General features: G+C 40.7%; 1 protein-coding gene across 3 annotated transcripts in view; it reads left to right on the forward strand.

Annotated features, from left to right (window-relative positions):
- The window catches only part of APBA1 (amyloid beta precursor protein binding family A member 1), a 235614-nt gene that overhangs the window by 187778 nt on the left and 26936 nt on the right, over nucleotides 1-20900 (forward strand). For all 3 annotated transcript variants that reach the window (XM_073634619.1, XM_073634611.1, XM_073634626.1), the window contains 3 exons: nucleotides 1517-1603; nucleotides 8819-9004; nucleotides 19334-19513. In XM_073634619.1, coding sequence (XP_073490720.1) covers nucleotides 1517-1603; nucleotides 8819-9004; nucleotides 19334-19513 — 453 coding nt within the window. The remainder of the gene's footprint in view (nucleotides 1-1516; nucleotides 1604-8818; nucleotides 9005-19333; nucleotides 19514-20900) is intronic.

Consider the following 20900-nt stretch of genomic DNA (forward strand, 5'->3'; position numbering starts at 1 on the left):
TTTTGTATTTCAGGGGTCTTCAAACTATGGCCCGCAGAGCACATCCAGCCCGCTAGGAAGTTTTTTCTGGCCCACAGCTCAGACTCCCTGCAGGGTCAATCTGCTTAAGTCAGGTTGCAGGATCTGCGCTGCATACTCACCCCTGTCAGTATGCAGTGAAGGTCCCACAACTCTACACCTTACTGAGTTGTTGATTGATAGGACCGCCGGCATCCTGGCAACCAATGAAATACTTTAGTGCAGATCTGTAGCATCTCCTGGCTCCCTCCCCGCTGTTAGCATCAGTGTCCTTTACCGCTGTAATTTTGTATACAACGTGCTTGTGTAACAGCCAGGCAGGAGCTTGGAGGTGCAGCAGATTTGTGCTGAAGCCAGTCTAAAAGGTCTAATCAGTGTAAAGGACACAAATGTGGGGGAGACTGCTATTGATGGGGACACAAATGTGCGTTGGGGGGTCTGATGGGGACACAAATGTGTGAGGGGGCTCTGATGGGGACACAAATGTGTGAGGGGGGGTCTGATGGGGACACAAATGTGTGAGGGGGCTCTGATGGGGACACAAATGTGTGAGGATAGCTCGGATGGGGACACAAATATGTGAGGGGGGGTCTGATGGGGACACAAATGTGTAAGGGGGCTCTGATGGGGACACAAATGTGTGAGGATAGCTCGGATGGGGACACAAATATGTGAGGGGGGGTCTGATGGGGACACAAATCTGTGAGGGGGACTCTGATGGGGACACCAATGTGTGGGGGAAACTCTGATGGGGACACAAATGTACGGGGAGACTCTGATGGAGTCCAAATGTACAGGAGGGGTTCTGGCGGGAACACAGATCTAAGTCCACTAAGTATGCACACTGGAAGTTTATCCTCCATGCTCCTGAAATTAAGTGTGGGTGAGGGTACAGGTGCGCCATCCAACCCTGCTTTACGCAGCTTGTCAAATCCTATTCTATTCTGCTGCTGGGGATTTATTTATAAATAACTGGTTTGTTTTTGGCCTGCGACTATAGTACGTGCAAAATATACAATGTGGCCCTTGAAGTGAAAAGTTTGGAGGCCCCTGGTATATTTTGATTTATGTAGAATTTAGAGGAGCAGGGCCAGAATGCCAGCAGCTTTGAGGACCGTGTAGGCTTCTCTTTAGAGTTCGGAAGAAGTATGTATACAATTATACATGTATACACACTTTGTGTTTTTGCTGCCCACTTATAATCAAAAGCAGGTTACACATTTATGATCACAAACTATTTTTTATTGCTGGAATAACTTGACATTTTGTGCCATAAATGTAAAAAAATTATGAAGTGGAATGAAAAATCTGTTCACAATCATATATTTTAAGGACTGTGTATAGTGTGAACTACAATCTGCATCTTTCCTAAATTTGAGTCACTAATATCTTTAGTTTATGTTCTTATAACAGAATTGGTGTTAGGATTGCCTGTCATACAGCAAAATAAAAATTGTATTTCTTAGCTTTTTAATGCTTTTTTTGTTCTATTTTTTAGGCTGCAGAAGGGGAAGCTCAGCCGATGACAGAAGTGGACTTATTTATTTCTACGCAGAGAATAAAAGTATTGAATGCTGACACACAGGTATGTATAAATCACTCTGCGGATCTATTTGGCTAGTTTATCAGTAAATGACTGTACATTTTTCATTAAAAAGAGACCGCTAGCAGTTATTTTTTGTAGATCAAGGACGCTGAGTCCTTGTTTTATACATTCTGCAAATAAGGATAAGCGAAATCATTATTAGAAAGGTTTTTACTGTCAGATGAAGGAGGTGAGGTGGTTGGGCTGTAACACTAATCTTACAAGAATCGCTCGCAATTATTGACCTTTCAAAGTTGTATGCTATGATGTTAAACCTTAGCTGCCATCTGGATTAATCTTTGGTGATGTATACTATAACATACAAATTCCAGGGAGCGATTCTTTATGCTCAGACACCTCTTTTCAGGCTTGAACTGGCATCTTAACTTAAAGCAGAAGTTTGGGTGTGCATATTTTTACATAGTTGCATTGGTCGAGCTTGGATCGTAATATGTATGCCTGTGTCAAAATGTGGAAGATCCCTGTGGAAGATGGAAATCATTAAAGTAGGCACTGCTACTAAAGTGATTGCCGCTGGCTTCAAGTCTCCTACTGAGTGGCTGTTCTGCTGCTTAATGAACACAGGAGGTGCCTTGCCCAGCACAGGCACCAATTTTGCGTGCATTGAGAAAATGCAACATGTTCTCTAAATGGTGTTCATGCAGCAGAGCACATGGTGGGCATGAGATCCAGATACCAGTGGCAAACACTATAGTAGCGGTGCCTACTACAATGATTTCCAGCTTCTACGGGGATCTTCCAGGTATGACACATACATACTTGCATTGGTCCAAGCTGGGCCACTGGAAGTATGCTGTAATACTCAAACATGAACATCAACTTATATATATATACATTTTTTTGGTTTTGGATAAAGAAAAAGGAGGGTTAAAACTCTCTTGTTCATTTTTTGTTGTCTATGGCTGGTAGGGAGATTTCCCTTTGCTTTTTATCCTGTAGATGCAGTGCAAGTGCCTGAATTTGACTTGGTATCAGCCTCTTGCAGTTCACTATACAGCAGAGCTCAGACATGGGAAGGAAGATCATCAGTGTGCTGCTTCTTTCACTGTTCATTCACAGGCTGTGGAATTGAAAGACCTGAAAGTGTAAATTAACTTCAGCAGAGAAAATCGGGTCTCCTGCCTGCCAGACAGGGCTGCACTGTATAGCAGAGTTGTGCAAGTCCTTCTTCACATGGGCGTTTGAGTAGCAGGCACCGGATTACAGTTGCAAAAATCGGGAGATTATTGCTGCTGTGCGCAAATACCTGCAAGAAAAGTGGTTGCCTGCAGTTAGGCTGGGTTCACACTATACTACACGACAGTAGTACGACTTTCATCCTACTTTGCTCTGCGACATCAGTCCTACATTGGTCCTACATTGATCCTACATTGGTCCTACATCCATCCGACTTTCATGAACAGGATACTACTTTCATCCGACTTTTCAGATAGTACACTTGTCCTTTGACCAATCAAAACTAACACACAGTGGGAGGGGCTACAGCAGGGGGCATTTTCAAAGTCTGACCGACTTGTGTCGGACCAGTTAAGACGGCTCCTATAGGGAAACATTGATTTTCACACGTCATGCAATATGAGTTCCCAATGTCGGAGCGTTTGTCGGACCAGTGTGAACCCAGCCTGCGTGTTGAAAGTCCGAGCCTGGACATAGTCAGCTGATTTTTGCCACTTGAATCTGGTGGCTGCATCTAAACACCTGTGTGACTGGATTGACACAAATAGAGATAGTTTGACAGGTGAAACAATCCCTTTAAATGAACTTCATCTGCATAATTAGGGTAGCAAAGTAATACATATGTTTTTGTAGGACAAACAAGGTTTTTTTTTTTTTTTTTTTTTTTATCTTACAACGATGATTTATCCATAAACCTAAAACGTCACTTTTTTCTGACTTGCTTAGCATTTATAATTATTATTCTGTTGTTCGTCCCTCTGCAGACGTATTCTATTATTGGTCTTCTTTAAAATGATGCTGAAATGATGATTCTGGCATTAAAGCAGTATTTTACAAACTAAATAAAGTTTTTTTTTTTTTTGTTTTTTTTTTTTTTTTTTATCTTTCTTTTTAATTTTGTGATCATTTTTAATGCAACACTAAAACAAATTAATGAACAAAAAAAATGAAAATTAGGTGCAAACAAAATAAAACATCAGGAAACCAATAGTTAAGGGGAGAAGAGGAATAATTAGTTAATTGGGGTTGATTAGTGTAAACTAAGGGTTAATAAGGGGTTAAATAGCAACAATTTTTATTTAGAGAAAAAAAAAATTTACTTGGCATGTTGCTTAATGCACAGTATATTCATTCATTGAAGTTTTATCCCTTTGATTTGCAGGTGAATGAAACTTGGTAGATACAAAAGTAACACTGTCAGGTGGTCTATTTTTTTTTTTACAGCAGTAGCTTCTAGTCAAGAGCTGCCAGCAGCGAGGGGGCGAGCAACAGAAAGACAGGGTGTAAAACAAACTCCCTGTGTACTTTGATGAAGTTGTTTTTTATGTGTGTGTGTGTGTATAAGCACATCCAGTGTCCAAAACTGGTTGAAATGTATTTTTAAATCCTACATTTTCTATGAATTGTGAAAAATATCTCAAATTCTTTTAAGGGACGTTTAATGCAAATGAGCCTTTTTTATTATTTGAGATGTCGTAACTTTAAACTACAGATAAAAAAAATAATTCCTGCTTTTTGCATTAAATGTTTTTAGAGGATTCAGGCTGAAAGTTCTGTTGTGTCTTAAGAACTTCTTGAAGAAATCTTTGTTTTGGAGCTCTGGTCATAATAACCTTTAACAGTAATTTCCCTATTGCATTGCTTAGCAGCACTTCAAACTATTAATGCAGGTAAAAATGATTGATGGTCATATATTGGAGTACTTATGTTTTTTTAAGGTGCATTACAACAAAAGATGTGGAGAGTGAAAAAGTTGGGTGTAGGGGGCGCTATATAATAATAGTGCTTAATAACTAATTGATAATTTTTGTACCAAACAATTGAAAAAGTGTTGATTTATAGTCATCTCCTAGGATAAAAATGGGTAGTGGATATAATCCCAACAAAAATGACAAGTGTAAACACATAAATGAGTGAAAAAAAGATCCACAGAAAAGTCCACAACAAAACATATGTATAAAGAAGCTTCAATCTTTCGAATATAGCAGTGTCTTCCAACAAAGATTTGAAATCCTTCACCAAGCCTTTAGGGAAATATGGACACCAATAAGTGAATAGATAAGTGATCTGCTTACCAGACCAATTTGACTTCTTTCCTAGGAAAGATAGTCAAAGTGCGCTTATGCAGGAGAGTGCCTGCTCACATTTGATGGGATGGATACGATAGGGACCTTCTTCCTCAATGGCAAAGGCAAGATATACAGAAATAGCAAGAAAACATCCATAGCATAATTCAGTTTTTTTTATTGTTAAAATCAAGGAAAAAAAAGTGGCCAAATGGCTCCTTACATTTAAAAGTGCCTATCCCAGCACTGGGGCTGCTGGCTTGTCAGGGGAATGCTGTGTGGAGTCACCTCCGTCCCACCTCTGTATATGGCGTGCATTCCACCGGCTCACACCAATAAATGTAAGGAGCGGGCACTATCCTTCATAAGCGCAGTCTGACTATCTTTCCTAGGAAAGAAGTCAAATTGGTCTGGTAAGCAGATCACTTATCTATTCACTTATTGGTGTCCATATTTCCTTAAACGCTTGGTGAAGGATTTCAAATCTTTGTTGGAAGACACTGCTATATTCGGAAGATTGAAGCTTTTTTATATAAATGTTTTGTTGTGGACTTTTCTGTGGATCTTTTTTTTCACTCATTTATGTGTTTACACTTGTCATTTTTGTTGGGATTGTATCCATTACCCATTTTTATCCTAGGAAATGACTATAAATCAACACTTTTTCAATAGTTTGGTACAAAAATTAACAATTCGTTATTAAGCACTATTATTATATAGCGCCCCCTACACCCAACTTTTTCACATACCATTAGGAGCACACCACTCTTTGAGGGAAGCAGCAATTTATTTACATTTTTTTAGTAATTTTGTTGTAGTTTGGCGCAGAGTTTTTCACTTAAAAGATGTGGAAAGTCTTATGCCGCGTACACACGAGCGGACTTTACGGCAGACTTTGCCTGGCGGATGGGATTTCGTCGGACAATCCGATCGTGTGTGGGCTCCATCGGAGTTTGTTTTCTCAAAAGTTGGACGGACTTAGATTTGAAACATGTTTTAAATCAATCCGTCGAACTCGAGTCCGGTCGAAAAGTCCGCTCGTCTGTATGCTAGTTCGACGGACAAAAAGCCACGCTAGGGCAGCTATTGGCTACTGGCTATGAACTTCCTTGTTTTAGTCCAGTCGTATGTCATCATGTACGAATTCAACGGACTTCGGTGGATTGTGTGTAGGCAAGTCCGTTCATTCAGAAAGTCCGTCGAAAAGTCCGCCGGGCAAAGTCTGCCGTAAAGTCCGCTCGTGTGTACGCGGCATTAGTTTGCTTTCTTTACAAAACAGCTACATCCTGGGTAGAAAAGCCTGTTCCCTGACAACTTGCTGGGATCTCTCTGCAGAGGTCTGGCCCACCCCCTGCTATGTCAGAGCTAAAGGTCTCCAGTCAGCTGGGAGCTGCTCCGGTCTGGCTGAGCAGGAGGAATGTACTTCCACACAGAGAGCAAGGGTCCTTCTCTACAATATGCAGACTTTAAACACCTGCTTTTTTGATGCACCTAAAATATATTTAGCTGGTTTAAACTGAAAGTTCAATTGAACTTTACAAATTCCACATTCAGGCATGTTCAAAATGTTTGGATGATAGCAATATTTGTCTTTATCTTGTGTTAACAGACCACATGTTCACAGTTGAGCTAGTAGTTTGCTTTGCATACAGGTTAAATCCATTCTAAAGGTTTAAATTATATGATCCATGTGTTCTTTTTTATCTTATTTCTTTTTTTTTTTTTAATGGTGTACCTTTTTTAAATAAATAGGAGCATGCTGTAGAAAACCTATTTTGATAGAAATTCAATCATTCCCACTGTACCTTTTAAAATCTATTAGATGGTCTATACCAGCCTTTCTCTGGAACACCTAAAATAATTTTCAGGTCTCAGGGAACCCTTACTAAAAACAGTTTATTGGGGTTCAATGGAAAAAAATGTTCTTTACATTGGTGGTCAGTTGGAAGAATACCCCCTTACCCTTGTGGCCAGTGGAAATAATATCCTTTACATTGGTGGCCAGTGGGTAGACTGTCCTTTATATTGGTGAAAAGTAGGAAGAATGCCCCCTTTCATTGGTGGCCAGTGGGAAGAATGCCCCCTTTCATTGGTGGCCAGTGGGAAGAATGCCCCCTTTCATTGGTGGCCAGTGGGAAGAATGCCCCCTTTCATTGGTGGCCAGTGGGAAGAATGCCCCCTTTCATTGGTGGCCAGTGGGAAGAATGCCCCCTTTCATTGGTGGCCAGTGGGAAGAATGCCCCCTTTCATTGGTGGCCAGTGGGAAGAATGCGAATGCCCCTTTCATTGGTGGCCAGTGGGAAGAATGCCCCCTTTCATTGGTGGCCAGTGGGAAGAATGCCCCCTTTCATTGGTGGCCAGTGGGAAGAATGCCCCCTTTCTTTGGTGCCCAGTGGGAAGAATGCACCCTTTCAGATATATAATAGTTATATAGTTCAGCCATCATCCCTGTTCCAATTTACATTTATCAATCCTCTTTCTGGTGGGGCCTTATCAAAAATTTACACAGATCTGTTTCTATAAAAGTATAAATTTGTATACAAAATATAGTTAAAAAACTAACATAAGACTGATTATTTCATAGAAACATGCATGTCAACATTACACTGTATATGGTTATTTGCCGGGTGGTACTGCCCAAAACCCTACATAACTGCACGTAACTCAAGGTTCACTTGCAGCTTGTTAATGGAATGGGAATCCAACACAGTTTGACAATTTCAAATAGTATCCTCATCAGGAAAACATTGCCACCATAAATGCAAACCAACCCAATGCTCATAGAAATGTCTGCATCCCTATGGAGCTTGAGAGCAGGGTGCCCTTCAACAAGGACCGCATACAGACATGCAGACATTGAGTTTATTTACTAAAGGTAAATCCACTGTGCTCTTGGAAGTGCAATCGCAGTAGGTCTAAGGGGGGACATGCAAGAAAAATTAAAAAACAGCATTTTTGCTTGCATTTTTGCTTGCACATGATTGGATGATAGAATTTAGCAGAGCTTCCCCTCATTTCAGATCTTCCCATTAAATCTACAGGGACTGCACTTCCAAGTGCACTTGTAGTGCACAGTGGATTTGCCTTTAGTAAATCAACCCCATTGTCTGCAGGCTTCTCCTGTTAAGCATGGGTTATTATTTCTATATATATAACTATATACAATGTAATGTTGACATGCATGTTTTTATTAAATAATCAAAAAACAAAAAATATATGTATTCCTGGATACCCACAAATCAGCCTAGTCAAGGTTGAATTTGAAGTGGTTAGGTTTTGTCTTGATTATCTCCTCGTGGGGCTCATCTGCACTAAAGGTCCAGTATGGCTTGGAACATAATATTCTATATTAGTAGTGGTAGAACTTGATAAAATATTTTGTTGGCTAGTATAACTCTGCAATATTTCCCACAAATTCAGCCTGTGTGCCACCAGTGTTGGATACTACTGTACTTTATTGTGGCACTGGCCTTTCTTAATGAATTTGCCATAAGAACTAAGTTTGTGTAAAAAGATAACCAGTAAGTGATTTTGCTGCAGGCTTAACAGTCTTTTTAAGTTACCTGCCTCCCGTACTGTATTGCATGTTGGTATGGCCTAGGGTATTGCGGGTTTTCTGCTTTGTCTACTCAGTATGTGGGAATATACAATTTTAGCTGTTTGACACTTTTAGCTAGAGCTCCTTGAGGACAGGTCTGGCCTTCTGGTCTGTTTACTTCTTTCTGTCAATTCTCTTTCCTATAGAAACTAGGTCTTCTCATGCCTTGTAGCTGACTGAGTAACTGTCATCTTTGACATTGAGGCTAGGAAAGTTAAATGGGGAAAGAAATCGCTCTAGTCTATGTAACAGAGCCCTAGCTGTGCCTCAGCTTCAGCAGTCTCAAGAGGCTGAGTCTTTGTTCTTCTGCCACACTTTCCCTTAATTGTCTGTTTTCATGCTGCTTGTCTGTAGGAGACAATGATGGATCACCCTTTGAGGACAATATCATACATTGCCGATATTGGAAATATCGTTGTCCTGATGGCACGCAGACGAATGCCACGCAGTAACTCTCAAGACAATGTGGAGGCTTCTCACCCATCCCAAGATGGAAAGAGACAGTACAAGATGATCTGCCATGTCTTCGAGTCTGAAGATGTAAGTACCATGTGTCTTTACATTGTATGTAGGTGTTCAACATAAGACAATCATTGCATCACAAACAGGGTACACCTGAGACGGTAGCAAATATCTGAAGCTCTGACTATATCTTATTCAGAGAAGGTAATTCGAGTCTGCATACTTAATAGGATAGAGACAATATTTTCTCTGTACTCGATGACTGCATTTTGGGTAGGAATCTTAAAGCTGTTTGGTTGCATGCATGGCCTCTAATACTGACAGATATTTTAGGAGCGTGAACTATGAGGGAAACAGATGGTGCTATTTTGACCATGTTTGCTTTCTAACACTGCTAATTTTGTGGAGTAATGGGTAGTGTTTGAATGAGCAGCCTTACTGCAAATCTATCATTAGATTTTTTTTTTTTTCAACAGTTCTGTTGCCTATGGGACAAAGTACATATAGTCCCATGTTTCTAGGTGCTTTCTAACCATAGTTATGAGGTCAGACCTGCTCCCCTCCCATCCTGCCAGAGTCAGTCAGACAACAGATTTGAAGGAGATGGTTGATTCATAGCTACAGCTTGCCAGAGCCAAACAGCAGCAAGAGAAATGCAGAGGGAAGGGTGACGTGTTGGCTTCTGCATTCCTCTTGCTTGTCTCGAGAAAAGTGTTCCCAGCCAAGGCAAGCTGTAGCTATGAATCAACCATTTCCTTCAAAGCTGTTGTCTGATCGGCTGAGGGGAGGGGGGGCAGGTCAGACATCAAACTATGATTGGAAAACACTTAAACAAGGAACAAAGTAATACATTTACTTTGTCCCATGGGGAATAGAACTAAAAAACTGCCAACACAAGCTGCCATTGCTGACTGTTTGAGTGTTAGCGGTCTGGTTGCCTCTTTAGTCGCATGCAACTAATGAAGCTGGTTAAAAAAAAAAATCAGATTCACTTGTTCTGGATCAGTGACTCTGAAAAAAATGAAGGTCTTTGGATCAGTACAACAACCAGGCAACTAGCATTTTCAGAGGGTGAATTCAGCTGTGGAAACCAAAGTATTTTCTTGGTACAGTTTTCGTTATCACTTCCATGAGTGAGTGTAATATACTGTAAATGGCCTCAGTTGTGAGAACACAAAATTGTATTTAGGGCACTGTAAGTGGCTTGCACATTAAAATCAAGCATTTTAATAAAGTAGGTGTTTATGTAGAGCATTTTTCAAGAACACATGCCTTCGTTCATCACCATTTAATCAAGACCTACTTTGTATTAGAATAAACTATCTGAGTGTAATGCAATAGCTGGAAAGTCCATATTCATAAATGTTATATATTAGAGCTTGCCGGCCTCGATTTAATTAGAGCTCATCATTCACACTTGTGTGGGTTTAATTCAGTCCTAAGTCACAATTGGATATGTGGACAAGTAATGCTTCCATTCCTGTGTCTCATTTTTTCCCTTGGAAGAGCTGCTGAAATTAATGACACCAGTGTCGCTTCCTGTTAGCATAGCTAATCTAAACAGTATGCTGCTACATAAATAGAATGTAATTTTGCATTTTTTTCCCTCCACCCAGGAATGCTTTTTAGATTTGTTGCTTATTTATTTCTGTGCTGAAATAGTTGAGAGTGCTGCTGATTTTTTTTTTTTTTTTTTTTACTGTAGCCAGTGTGTGTTCATTTAGTGCAACTCCCCAGTATGAGTGGTGCAGTGACACAGCTGTAATGAGGACAGGGTATGAATTGCCTGATGTTGGCTAACCTTGCCAGCAGGTCATATTTGGTCACTCACTGTGACCTTGCCTACGGTCTGTTTGCAGGCAGTTTAAGTAAGATGGATGAGGGATGCTAATTAGGTGCAATTACCAGGGGATTTGTGCCCAGAATATACACTTGCGTACCATAATTCTTTTGTGACATTCACCGTTCCATATCTTGTTCTTTCCTTAAGCATTGCTATTTATATATGTTCCTTATGTTAAGTGCTTTTTATGCTATTTCAGAAATCGCACACCACAAAAAGTAAAAAAGCTCATTTGTAATTGTATTCATTTGAATACATCAGGAAAGTATTCACAGCGCCTCACTTTTTCCACATTTTATGTTACAGCCTTTTTCCAAAATGGATTGAATTCATTATTTTTCTCAAAATTCTAGAAACAAAACCCCATAATGACAACGTGTAAGAAGTTTGTTTGAAATCTTTGCAAATAAAAAAGTATGATGCTAGAAGCTTGGCACACCTATTTTTGGGCAGGTTCTCCCATTCTTCTATGCAGGACCTCTCAAGCTCCATCAGGTTGTATGGGTCGGCGCAGAGACATTTTCAGATCTCTCCAGAGATGTTCAATCGGGTTCAAGTCTAGGCTCTAGCTGGGCCACTCAAGGACATTCATAGAGTTTTCCCATAGCCACTCCTTTGTTATCTTGGCTGTGTGTTTAGGGTCGTTGTCCTGTTGGAAGATGAACCTTCAGCCCAGTCTGAGGTCCAGAGTGCTCTGGAGCAGGTTTTCATCAAGGATGTCTCTGTACATTGCTGCATTCATCTTTTCCTCAATCGTGACTAGTCTCCCAGTTCCTGTCACTGAAAAACATCCCCACAGCACGATGCTGCCACCACCATGATTTACTGTAGGAATAGTATTGGCCAGGTAATAAGCGGTGCCTGGTTTGCGCCAGACGTGACGCTTGCTATTCAGGCCAAAGAGTTCAATCTTTGTTGCATCAGACCAGAGAATTTTGTTTCTGATGGTCTGTGAGTCCTTCAGGAGCCTTTTGACAAACTCCGGGTGCAGCTTGCTACGGGGACAACCAAGCCGAGTCACAGCTTCTTGTGTCCATTCAGGCAAAGAGCCAGGGCCCGGCCCCGCCCCCTTTCTCTTCTCTTTGGCTGACTGACTTTGATTGACAGCAGCGGGAGCCAGTGGCGCCATGCTGCTGTCTCAGCCAATGAGGGGAGTCCTGAGCAGCCGAGACACTCCTACAACATCGCTGGATAGAGATGGGGCTCAAGTAAATATGAGGGGGGCTGTTGCACACAGAATGCTTTTTAGCTTAAAACATAGAATGCCTTAAGATACAAAACCTTCTGCCTTTACAATCACTTTAAAAACTTCCTAAACTGAGTACTTCCACCATCAGGACTATCTGCCTGTTCCAAAAAGCTGTCATATTAATTCCCTTTGAATCTGAATTAGACGTGCATTAGACTTTCTGTATTATAAATATATATATATATATATATATATATATATATATATATATATATATATATATATATATATATATATATATATATATATATATATATATATATATATATATATATATATATATATATATATATATATATATATACATACATACACACACTATATTATCAAAAATATCGGGACGCCTGCCTTTACACGCACATGAACTTTAATGGCATCCCAGTCTTATACCCCGTACACACGGTCGGATTTTCCGACGGAAAATTTGTGATAGGACCTTGTTGTCGGAAATTCCGACCGTGTGTGGGCTCCAGCACACATTTTCCATTGGATTTTCTGACACACAAAGTTTGAGAGCAGGCTATAAAATTTTCCGACAACAAAATCCGTTGTCGGAATTTCCGATCGTGTGTACACAAATCCGACACACAAAGTGCCACGCATGCTCAGAATAAATAAAGAGATGAAAGCTATTGGCTACTGCCCCGTTTATAGTCCCGACGTACGTGTTTTACGTCACCGCGTTCAGAATGATCGGATTTTCCGACAACTACGTGTGACCGTGTGTATGCAAGACAAGTTTGAGCCAACATCCGTCGGAAAAAATCCTAGGATTTTGTTGTCGGAATGTCCAATCAATGTCCGACCGTGTGTACGGGGCATTAGTCTGTAGGGTTCAGTATTGAGTTGGCCCACCCTTTGCATCTATAACCGCTTCAACTACTCTGGGAAAGCTGTCCACAAGGTTTAGGAGTGTGTCTATGGGAATGTTTGACCACTCTTCTAGAATGTGAGGTATGTGTATTTGTGAGGTCAGGCACTGATGTGGACGAGAAGGCCTGGCTCACAGTCTCCGCTATAATTCATCCCAAAGGTGTTCAATCTGGTTAGGTCAGGTCAGGACGCTGTGTAGGCCAGTCAAGTTCCTCCACCCCAAACTTGCTCATGCATGTATTTATGGACCTTGTCTTGTGCACTGGTCCAACTCATTTGGTGGAGGGGGGATTATGGTGTGGGGTTGTATTTTAGGGGTTGGGCTTTGCCCCTTAGTTCCAGTGGAGGGAACTGTTAAGGTGTCAGCATACCAAGACATTTTGGACAATTTCATGCTCCCAACTTTGTGGGAAAAGTTTGGGGATGGCCTCTTCCTGTTCCAACATGACTGCGCACCAGTGCACAAAGCAAGGTCCATAAAAACATAGATGAGTAAGTTTGGGGTGGAGGATTGGCTGGCCTGCACAGCGTCTTGACCTCGTCCCGATAGAACACCCTTGGGATGAATTAGAGTGGAGACTGCGAGCCAGGCCTTCTCGTCCATATCAGTGCCTGACCTCACAAATGCGCTTCCTGGAAGAATGGTCAAACATTCCCATAGACACACTCCTAAACCTTGTGGGACAGCCTTGTCAGAAGAATTGAAGCTGGTATAGCTGCAAAGGGTGGGCCAACTCAATATTGAACTCTACGGATTAAGACTGGGATGCCATTAAAGTTAGTGTGCGTGTAAAGGCAGGCGTACCAATACTTTTGGTGTATATATAATAACTGTATGTGTATATATTTTGGTAACACGAAGGAGCAAAACCTGTAGGATTACTCCAAGTAGATAGTTCTAAATGAACCATAAAATCTCCAAGTCCTATATACAGGATTGGTTGATGTGGGCCAATATTTACACCAGTTATAGAGCATTCTATTGCTTTACTTTTCCATAGTTCAAATCTAAAGCCCCGTACACACGATCGGACTTTCCAATGGAAAATGTTGGATGTGAGGTTGTTGGCGGACAATCCAACCGTGTGTATGCTTCATCAGACAATTGTTGTCGGACTTTCCTCCAACAAATGTTGTCCAGCATGTTCTCAAATTTTCCGCCAACAAATGTGTGTTGTCGGACTTTCCGATCGTGTGTACACAAGTCTGTCGGACAAAAGTCCAAAGTACAAACACGCATGCTCAGAAGCAGAAGCGGTCGGTCTTGCAAACTAGCACTTGTAATGAAGAATTAACATTCGTGACGTACAAATTATGAAATCTCGAAATATAGCGCACAATTCTCTAATTCTTTAATGGGATAATAATGAAGCTGCTTTGCTGGTGATACTGATGTAGTTATTGCAAACTAATTTTCAAAGGCTTTTTTTTTCTAGCGATATCAAGAATAATATTTTTTTTTTTTTTTTTTTATTTGTGCAAGTTGCCACAACACCATTATCCCCTAGTTTTTAAGATCAAAGATACAACAACTATGTTGGTGTCCCTTGTTAATTTTACATTGTATTTTTTTAAATGTAACTGCCTACTCCCCAACTGTCATTTGAAGTAAAACACATAGCCAAGTATTATTCTCCACAATTTTTTTTATTGTGCATTAAAAAAAATAAAAATTAGACATGCTATCTGCCAATAGAACTTAGCATCCAAAAATATAGAAAATATACCAAATCAAATCATTAGTCAACCCAAAAAATAATGTCAAAGCAATAACTCCAAGGCCAATAATAAATAACACGTTATCTCCTCCGATTCCGCAACATGTCTGGTTGACGAACGGCCGCTCAGAAACTAACTGAAAAGAACAAAATGAAAAACGTGAAATAAAACGCGCAAATCAACACTCTCCAAACTTCTACTAACATGAAATTAGCAGAAGGAGCCCAAAGGGTGGCGCTAAAGAGCTGAAAAACCATGTAGTAAGTCTTGTACGTCGCTACGTTCGTAATTGTTGGCCAATATTTGTGTGACGGTGTGTATGCAAGACAAGTTTGAGCCAACACCCTTCAGTCAAAATTCCACGGTTTTGTTGGCGGAAAGTCCGATCGTGTGTACGAGGCTTAACAGTTCACAAAACACAGTATTTAGACACTTCTGCCTGCAGAATACCTCTAGAAAGCAAATTATAATCTCTAGCTGACTGGATAAATGTATTTTTGGCAAATGGGTTGATTTAATAAAGGCAAATAGGTTGGTAACTTTAAAAGGGAACTTTCATTTTGCCAGCCAGTTTTCCCTTAGCTTAGTGAATGTGGTTAAAATTCACTTTGCAAAGAATAATGAATTGGGTGGAAGAGAAGGAAAAAAAGAACATTTTTGCTTGCACATGATTGGATAATGGAAGCCAGCAGAGCAAACCCATCTACCCAATCTTAATTTGGTAAATACTAAGTATGAGAATTTTTTTTAAAACATTTTTTTTTACACAAGCATACTTAAGCGTACATCTGCACGATGTTTGCCCACCCAGGTTTTCTGTGAATCTACGTGCAGGCAGTTCCATTAAAATCTGTTGGCACACAGCAGCTGCATGGACACAACCACTGCTCCCAATTTGACAGCAATGCAGGTTCAAGTACGTGCCCCTGAACACGCTGTCTGCATTTGGGGACACACACCTGCATTGCTGTCAAATTGGGACCGGTGGCTGTGTCCTTGCTGCCGCTGCATCCTAGTAGACATAAATGGGACTCCTGCACATGGATGCATGGAACACCTGTGCATCTTATGGGGCAAACATGACCTCAGTGATAAGGTTATCCAGACTTTTTTTAATCGTGTTTGTTTAAAATGTAGTTTTTATGTTAGAACTTTTACACCATGCTTGGCAATGTCAGTTACTATCGGTCCTTGTTTACAGAGTTTATCTTAGCTGCCTTCTGCATTCCAAATAGCATGAAAGTTTGCACTCTTTATCTAAAGTATATAACACCCTGACCAACCCTTCTAGGCATTTTCTAAAGCTACCTGCATACATTTGACTGTACCCAGCTACAAAACATTAATTTAGAAAGATCTACAGTGCCTTGAAAAAGTATTCACACCCCTTGAAATTTTCCACATTTTGTCATGTTACAACCAAAATTGTAAATGTATTTTATTGGGATTTTATATGATAGACCAACACAAAGTGGCACATAATTGTGAAGTGGAAGGAAAATGATAAATGGTTTTCAAAATAACTCAAGCTCTGTCAGATTGGATGGACAGCATCTGTGAACAGCAATTTTCAAGTCTTGCCACAGATTCTCAATTGGATTTAGGTCTGGACTTGGCCATTCTAATGCCCCGTACACACGGTCGGACTTTGTTCGGACATTCCGACAACAAAATCCTAGGATTTTTTCCGATGGATGTTGGCTCAAACTTGTCTTGCATACACACGGTCACACAAAGTTGTCGGAAAATCCGATCGTTCTAAACGCGGTGACGTAAAACACGTACGTCGGGACTATAAACGGGGCAGTGGCCAATAGCTTTCATCCCTTTATTTATTCTGAGCATGCCTGGCACTTTGTCCGTTGGCTTTGTGTACACACGATCGGAATTTCCGACAACGGATTTTGTTGTCGGAAAATGTTATATCCTGCTCTCAAACTTTGTGGGTCGGAAAATCCGATGGAAAATGTGTGATGGAGCCTACACACGGTCGGAATTTCTGACAACAAGGTCCTATCACACATTTTCCGTCGGAAATCCGACCGTGTGTACGGGGCATTACACATGAATAGGCTTTGATCTAACCATTCCATTGTAACTCTGGCTGTATGTTTAGGGTCGTTGTCCTGTTGGAAGGTGAACCTCTGCCCCAGTCTCAAGTCTTTTGCAGACTCTAACAGGTTTTCTTCAAAGATTGCCCTGTATTTGGCTCCATCCATCTTCAAATCAACTCTGACCAGCTTCCCTTTCCCTGCTGAAGAAAAGCATCCCCACAACATGATGCTGCCACCACCAAGTTTCACAGTGGGGATGGTGTGTTCAGGGTGATGTGCATTGTTAGTTTTGCGCAACATATAGCGTTTTGCTTTTAGGCCAAAAAGTTAGATTTTGGTCTCATCTGACCATAGCCCCTTCTTCCAGATGTTTGCTGTGTTCCTCACATGGCTTCTTGCAAATGGGACTTCTTATGGCTTTCTTTCAACAATTGCTTTTTTTTCTTGCCACTCTTCCATAAAGGCCAGATTTGTGGAGTGCACGACTAATAGTTGTCCTGTTGACAGATTCTCCCACCTGAGCTGTGAATCTCTGCAGCTCCTCCAGAGTTACCATGGGCGTCTTGGCTCCTTCTCTGATTGATGCTCTCCTTGTCCAGCCTGTCAGTTTAGATGATCGGCCATGTCTTGGTAGTTTTGCTGTTGTGCCATTCTCGTTCCATTTTCAGATGATGGGTTGAACAGTGCTCCGTGAGCTGTTCAAAGCTTGGGATAATTTTTTATAACCTAACCCTGCTTTAAACTTCTCCACAACTTTATCCCTGACCTGTCTGGTGTGTTCCTGGGCCTTCATGATGCTGTTTGCTCACTAAGGTTCTCTAATAAACCTCTGAGGGCTTCACAGAACAGCTGTATTTATACTGAGAATACATTACACACAGATGGACTCTATTTACTAATTAGGTGACTTCTGAAGGCAATTGGTTCCACTAGATTTTAGTTAGGGGTATCAGAGTAAAGGGGGCTGAATACAAATGTACGTCACACTTTTCACATATTTATTTGTAAAAAATTTTGAAAACCATTTATCATTTTTCTTCCACTTCACAATTATGTGCCACTTTGTGTTGGTCTATCACATAAAATTCCAATAAAATACATTTACGTTTTTTGTTGTAACATGACAAAATGTGGAAAATGTGAAGGGGTGTGAATACTTTTTCAAGGCACCGTATATAGTAAAATTCTTTATGCAAAGATAGTTCTCATTGGGTATACTTGCATATTTAAGCCCATATGAAAAAGGAAGGGTGGGCTTCTGGGGGTCAGCCTGTCTAGGCAGATAGTAAGCATCCTGACAATTAACGTTGCCCACTTTGCACTGTTTAGGCAGAGAGCATCAGCCAGGTTCATGGTCTACAAATGTGGGAGCGTCTCTGGATGCAACCATAGACAGCAATATTGGACAAACAGCTTATTTGTAGACCCTTATGGTTATATGCTCCTAAATGAACCACAATTAAGCCCCGGTTCACACTGCTGCGACTTCTCATGTGACTTGGGAGTTTAAAGTTGCATGACAAGTTGCGCCCCATTAGAAGCAATAGAACCATTCTAATTGGTGCGCCTCAAGTCACTCTGACTTAGAAAAAGGTTCCTGCACTACTTTTGGTGCAACTTCAACACAGTTGCACTGACTTCTGTTTAAGAAGACGTTTACAAGTGTTAATGTAGTTACGCAGGGATGTCGGATTCAAAGTGTGAACAAGAGCCTAATGGAAACCCAGAAGACTGATGGCAAAAAACGACCAAGGGATCCACCAAGTTTGTTCTTTTGTCTCTCTAGAAGTAGTTAAAGCCCAGCTCCAGCCAAAACATGTTATTGTATTTTGAACAAAGCAGGGAAGGAATAGAGCCAGTCAGGTTTTTATTACTCTGCCCTTTTTGGGGGAGAGTTCTACTTATTGGAAATATGTCCAACAGGCACAGAAGCATATTTTTAACAGTCAGGAAAAATAAAAACTTCTGACAACTATTTTGTTGCTATCTGTGCTTTACTGCCTTGGTTGCTTCAAACATTTCTTCTACAGAAGCCATAGGGACAGGAAGTGAGGGAAAATCTTCCCAGTGGGATCACAAACATAAATAAAAATCTTAGACTTTTTTTGTCCATAGGCGCCTGCATTTGGAGCATACATCAACGCAGGTGCCTTACCCAACCCTCAGCCGCATGCAATCTTCTAATTCATCTCAATGGATAGCTGTATGCAGCAGCTACAAGTCCCGAGTAATTACGCAGGCTCTGTATGCCTGTGTGCCGTAGCCCTTTAACTGCTTGTTCAAAATGTCTAATGTAGAGAATGCATGATGTGGGCACAGGTTTGCTTTAAATCGTTCTTATAGAATGTAATAGATACATCAAAAGCATTTATATCTATTTTGTTATTGATTGTTACTTACAAATATCACATTGTTAACCTGTCATATAATACAACTTGTTGCTAGAAAGCTGCAGTTTATTGTATACAGTTTATAGAGGTGAAAAGTGCTTAAACTGGTGATAATGATTTAAGTATGTAAGTGAGGTGCTCACTGTCAGATGAAAATATCTAAAGTCTATGGTATGAGTGCCTCTATATCACAGTAGATTAAAATTTAAAAAATTCATGTGATTCAACCTGCTGAGATATTATTCTAGAACTTACTTTTCCTTTATTCTCTATATCTAGGCTCAGCTCATTGCTCAGTCTATAGGTCAGGCATTCAGTGTTGCTTACCAGGAATTCCTTAGAGCTAATGGCATTAACCCAGAAGATCTGAGCCAAAAGGAATACAGTGATTTACTTAACACCCAAGACATGTATAATGATGACCTAATCCATTTCTCAAAGTCTGAGAACTGTAAAGATGTAAGTATTCTGGCACAGCACATAACAGAAATTTTATGCATTCTTCAGCACTCCGCTTCTTTTTCTCTTATAAAGCAAATTGAAACTTCATGCTCTTACCAAATATGCAAAGCGTTTCAATGCTGAAGTATTAATGGGGTTATCAGTCGTGTGGGGATGAATAAATAAAGAGTAATAGAAGGGCTAATTAAATACTTACTTTCTTGGAATTTTTGCTGCTCTAGGCTTCCACAATGTTGGTTTTATGACTAAAAGCCTAGGTAAGAAAGGAGAAGGTCAAAGCGAAAAAAATAAATAAAAAAATGAATATTCCATACTGGAGAAGATGTTAAAATATAGAAAAACGAAAAAGAACTTCAGACAGCCCGTTCCTTTGATTAGCTCCTAGTGCCTTAAAGCAGATATTTAGCTATAGGCTAAATGTGCTCCAAACATTTTTAATGAAAACTCTATATGTAAAGACACATAATTTTTAAAACCACAGTGACCATTTTGTTTTGGATTAGGCCCCTTTCACACGGGACAGATCCGTGTTGATCCGCCCTGTGTTTATCCGCTGCTCAGCGGGGATCGCTCCGCTTTCCCCAGCTGAGCAGGCAGATGACAGGGCGGGACCCGCACACTGTGCAGGGACCGCCCTGTCAGATCTCCGCTCTCCCCTATGGGGGATCGGAGGAACACGGACCGTCTGTCCATGTTCCTCCGATCCGCTCTGCAGACGGATAGAAAAATAGGATTTTCTTCCGTCCGCAGAATCGGACGAGAGCGGAGCCGGACGACATCGGGTATTAGCGGATGTACATCCGCTGACACCCGCTATCCCATAGGGATGCATGTATGTCTGTATTTCATCCGAAAACGGATGGATGAAATACGGACATACTGTCCGCATGTGTGAAAGGGGCCTTAGTAAAACAACCTGTGTTGTGTTGCCTCAATGTGATAAAAAAAAAAAATTATCCTATTCCTTTAAGACAAATTATCATGCCATAAATAATGCTCACGAAAAACAATGATATTTCATATGTGAATCATCAAATATTTAGAATTCTAAAAGCCAAAATCCAACAGATGTAAATAAAGTCCCACAGGTGACTAAATAGTTACACAAAATAATGTCCCATAGATATGCAATCATGTAGGTCTTCGGTGTTGTAATAGTGAATCCAGTGTGCCTCCACCAAAGAAGTAATAAGGCCACTTACCCGACTCCAAGACCCCAATACCATGGAAGTCTGAGCAAGCTCAGTATTCCTCAGCCAACTCCAGGCGGACAAATTGAATCTTCTGTGGGCTTAACATCTCCTCAGACAATGGTTTCCAGCATCAATAGAATCAGCAGCACTCAGTAAAGAAAGCACATGGAAAACTCCACAGTGTAGCGGTG

Source organism: Aquarana catesbeiana, linkage group LG01 (assembly GCF_042186555.1).
Source record: "Aquarana catesbeiana isolate 2022-GZ linkage group LG01, ASM4218655v1, whole genome shotgun sequence".
Taxonomy (NCBI): Eukaryota; Metazoa; Chordata; class Amphibia; order Anura; family Ranidae; genus Aquarana; species Aquarana catesbeiana.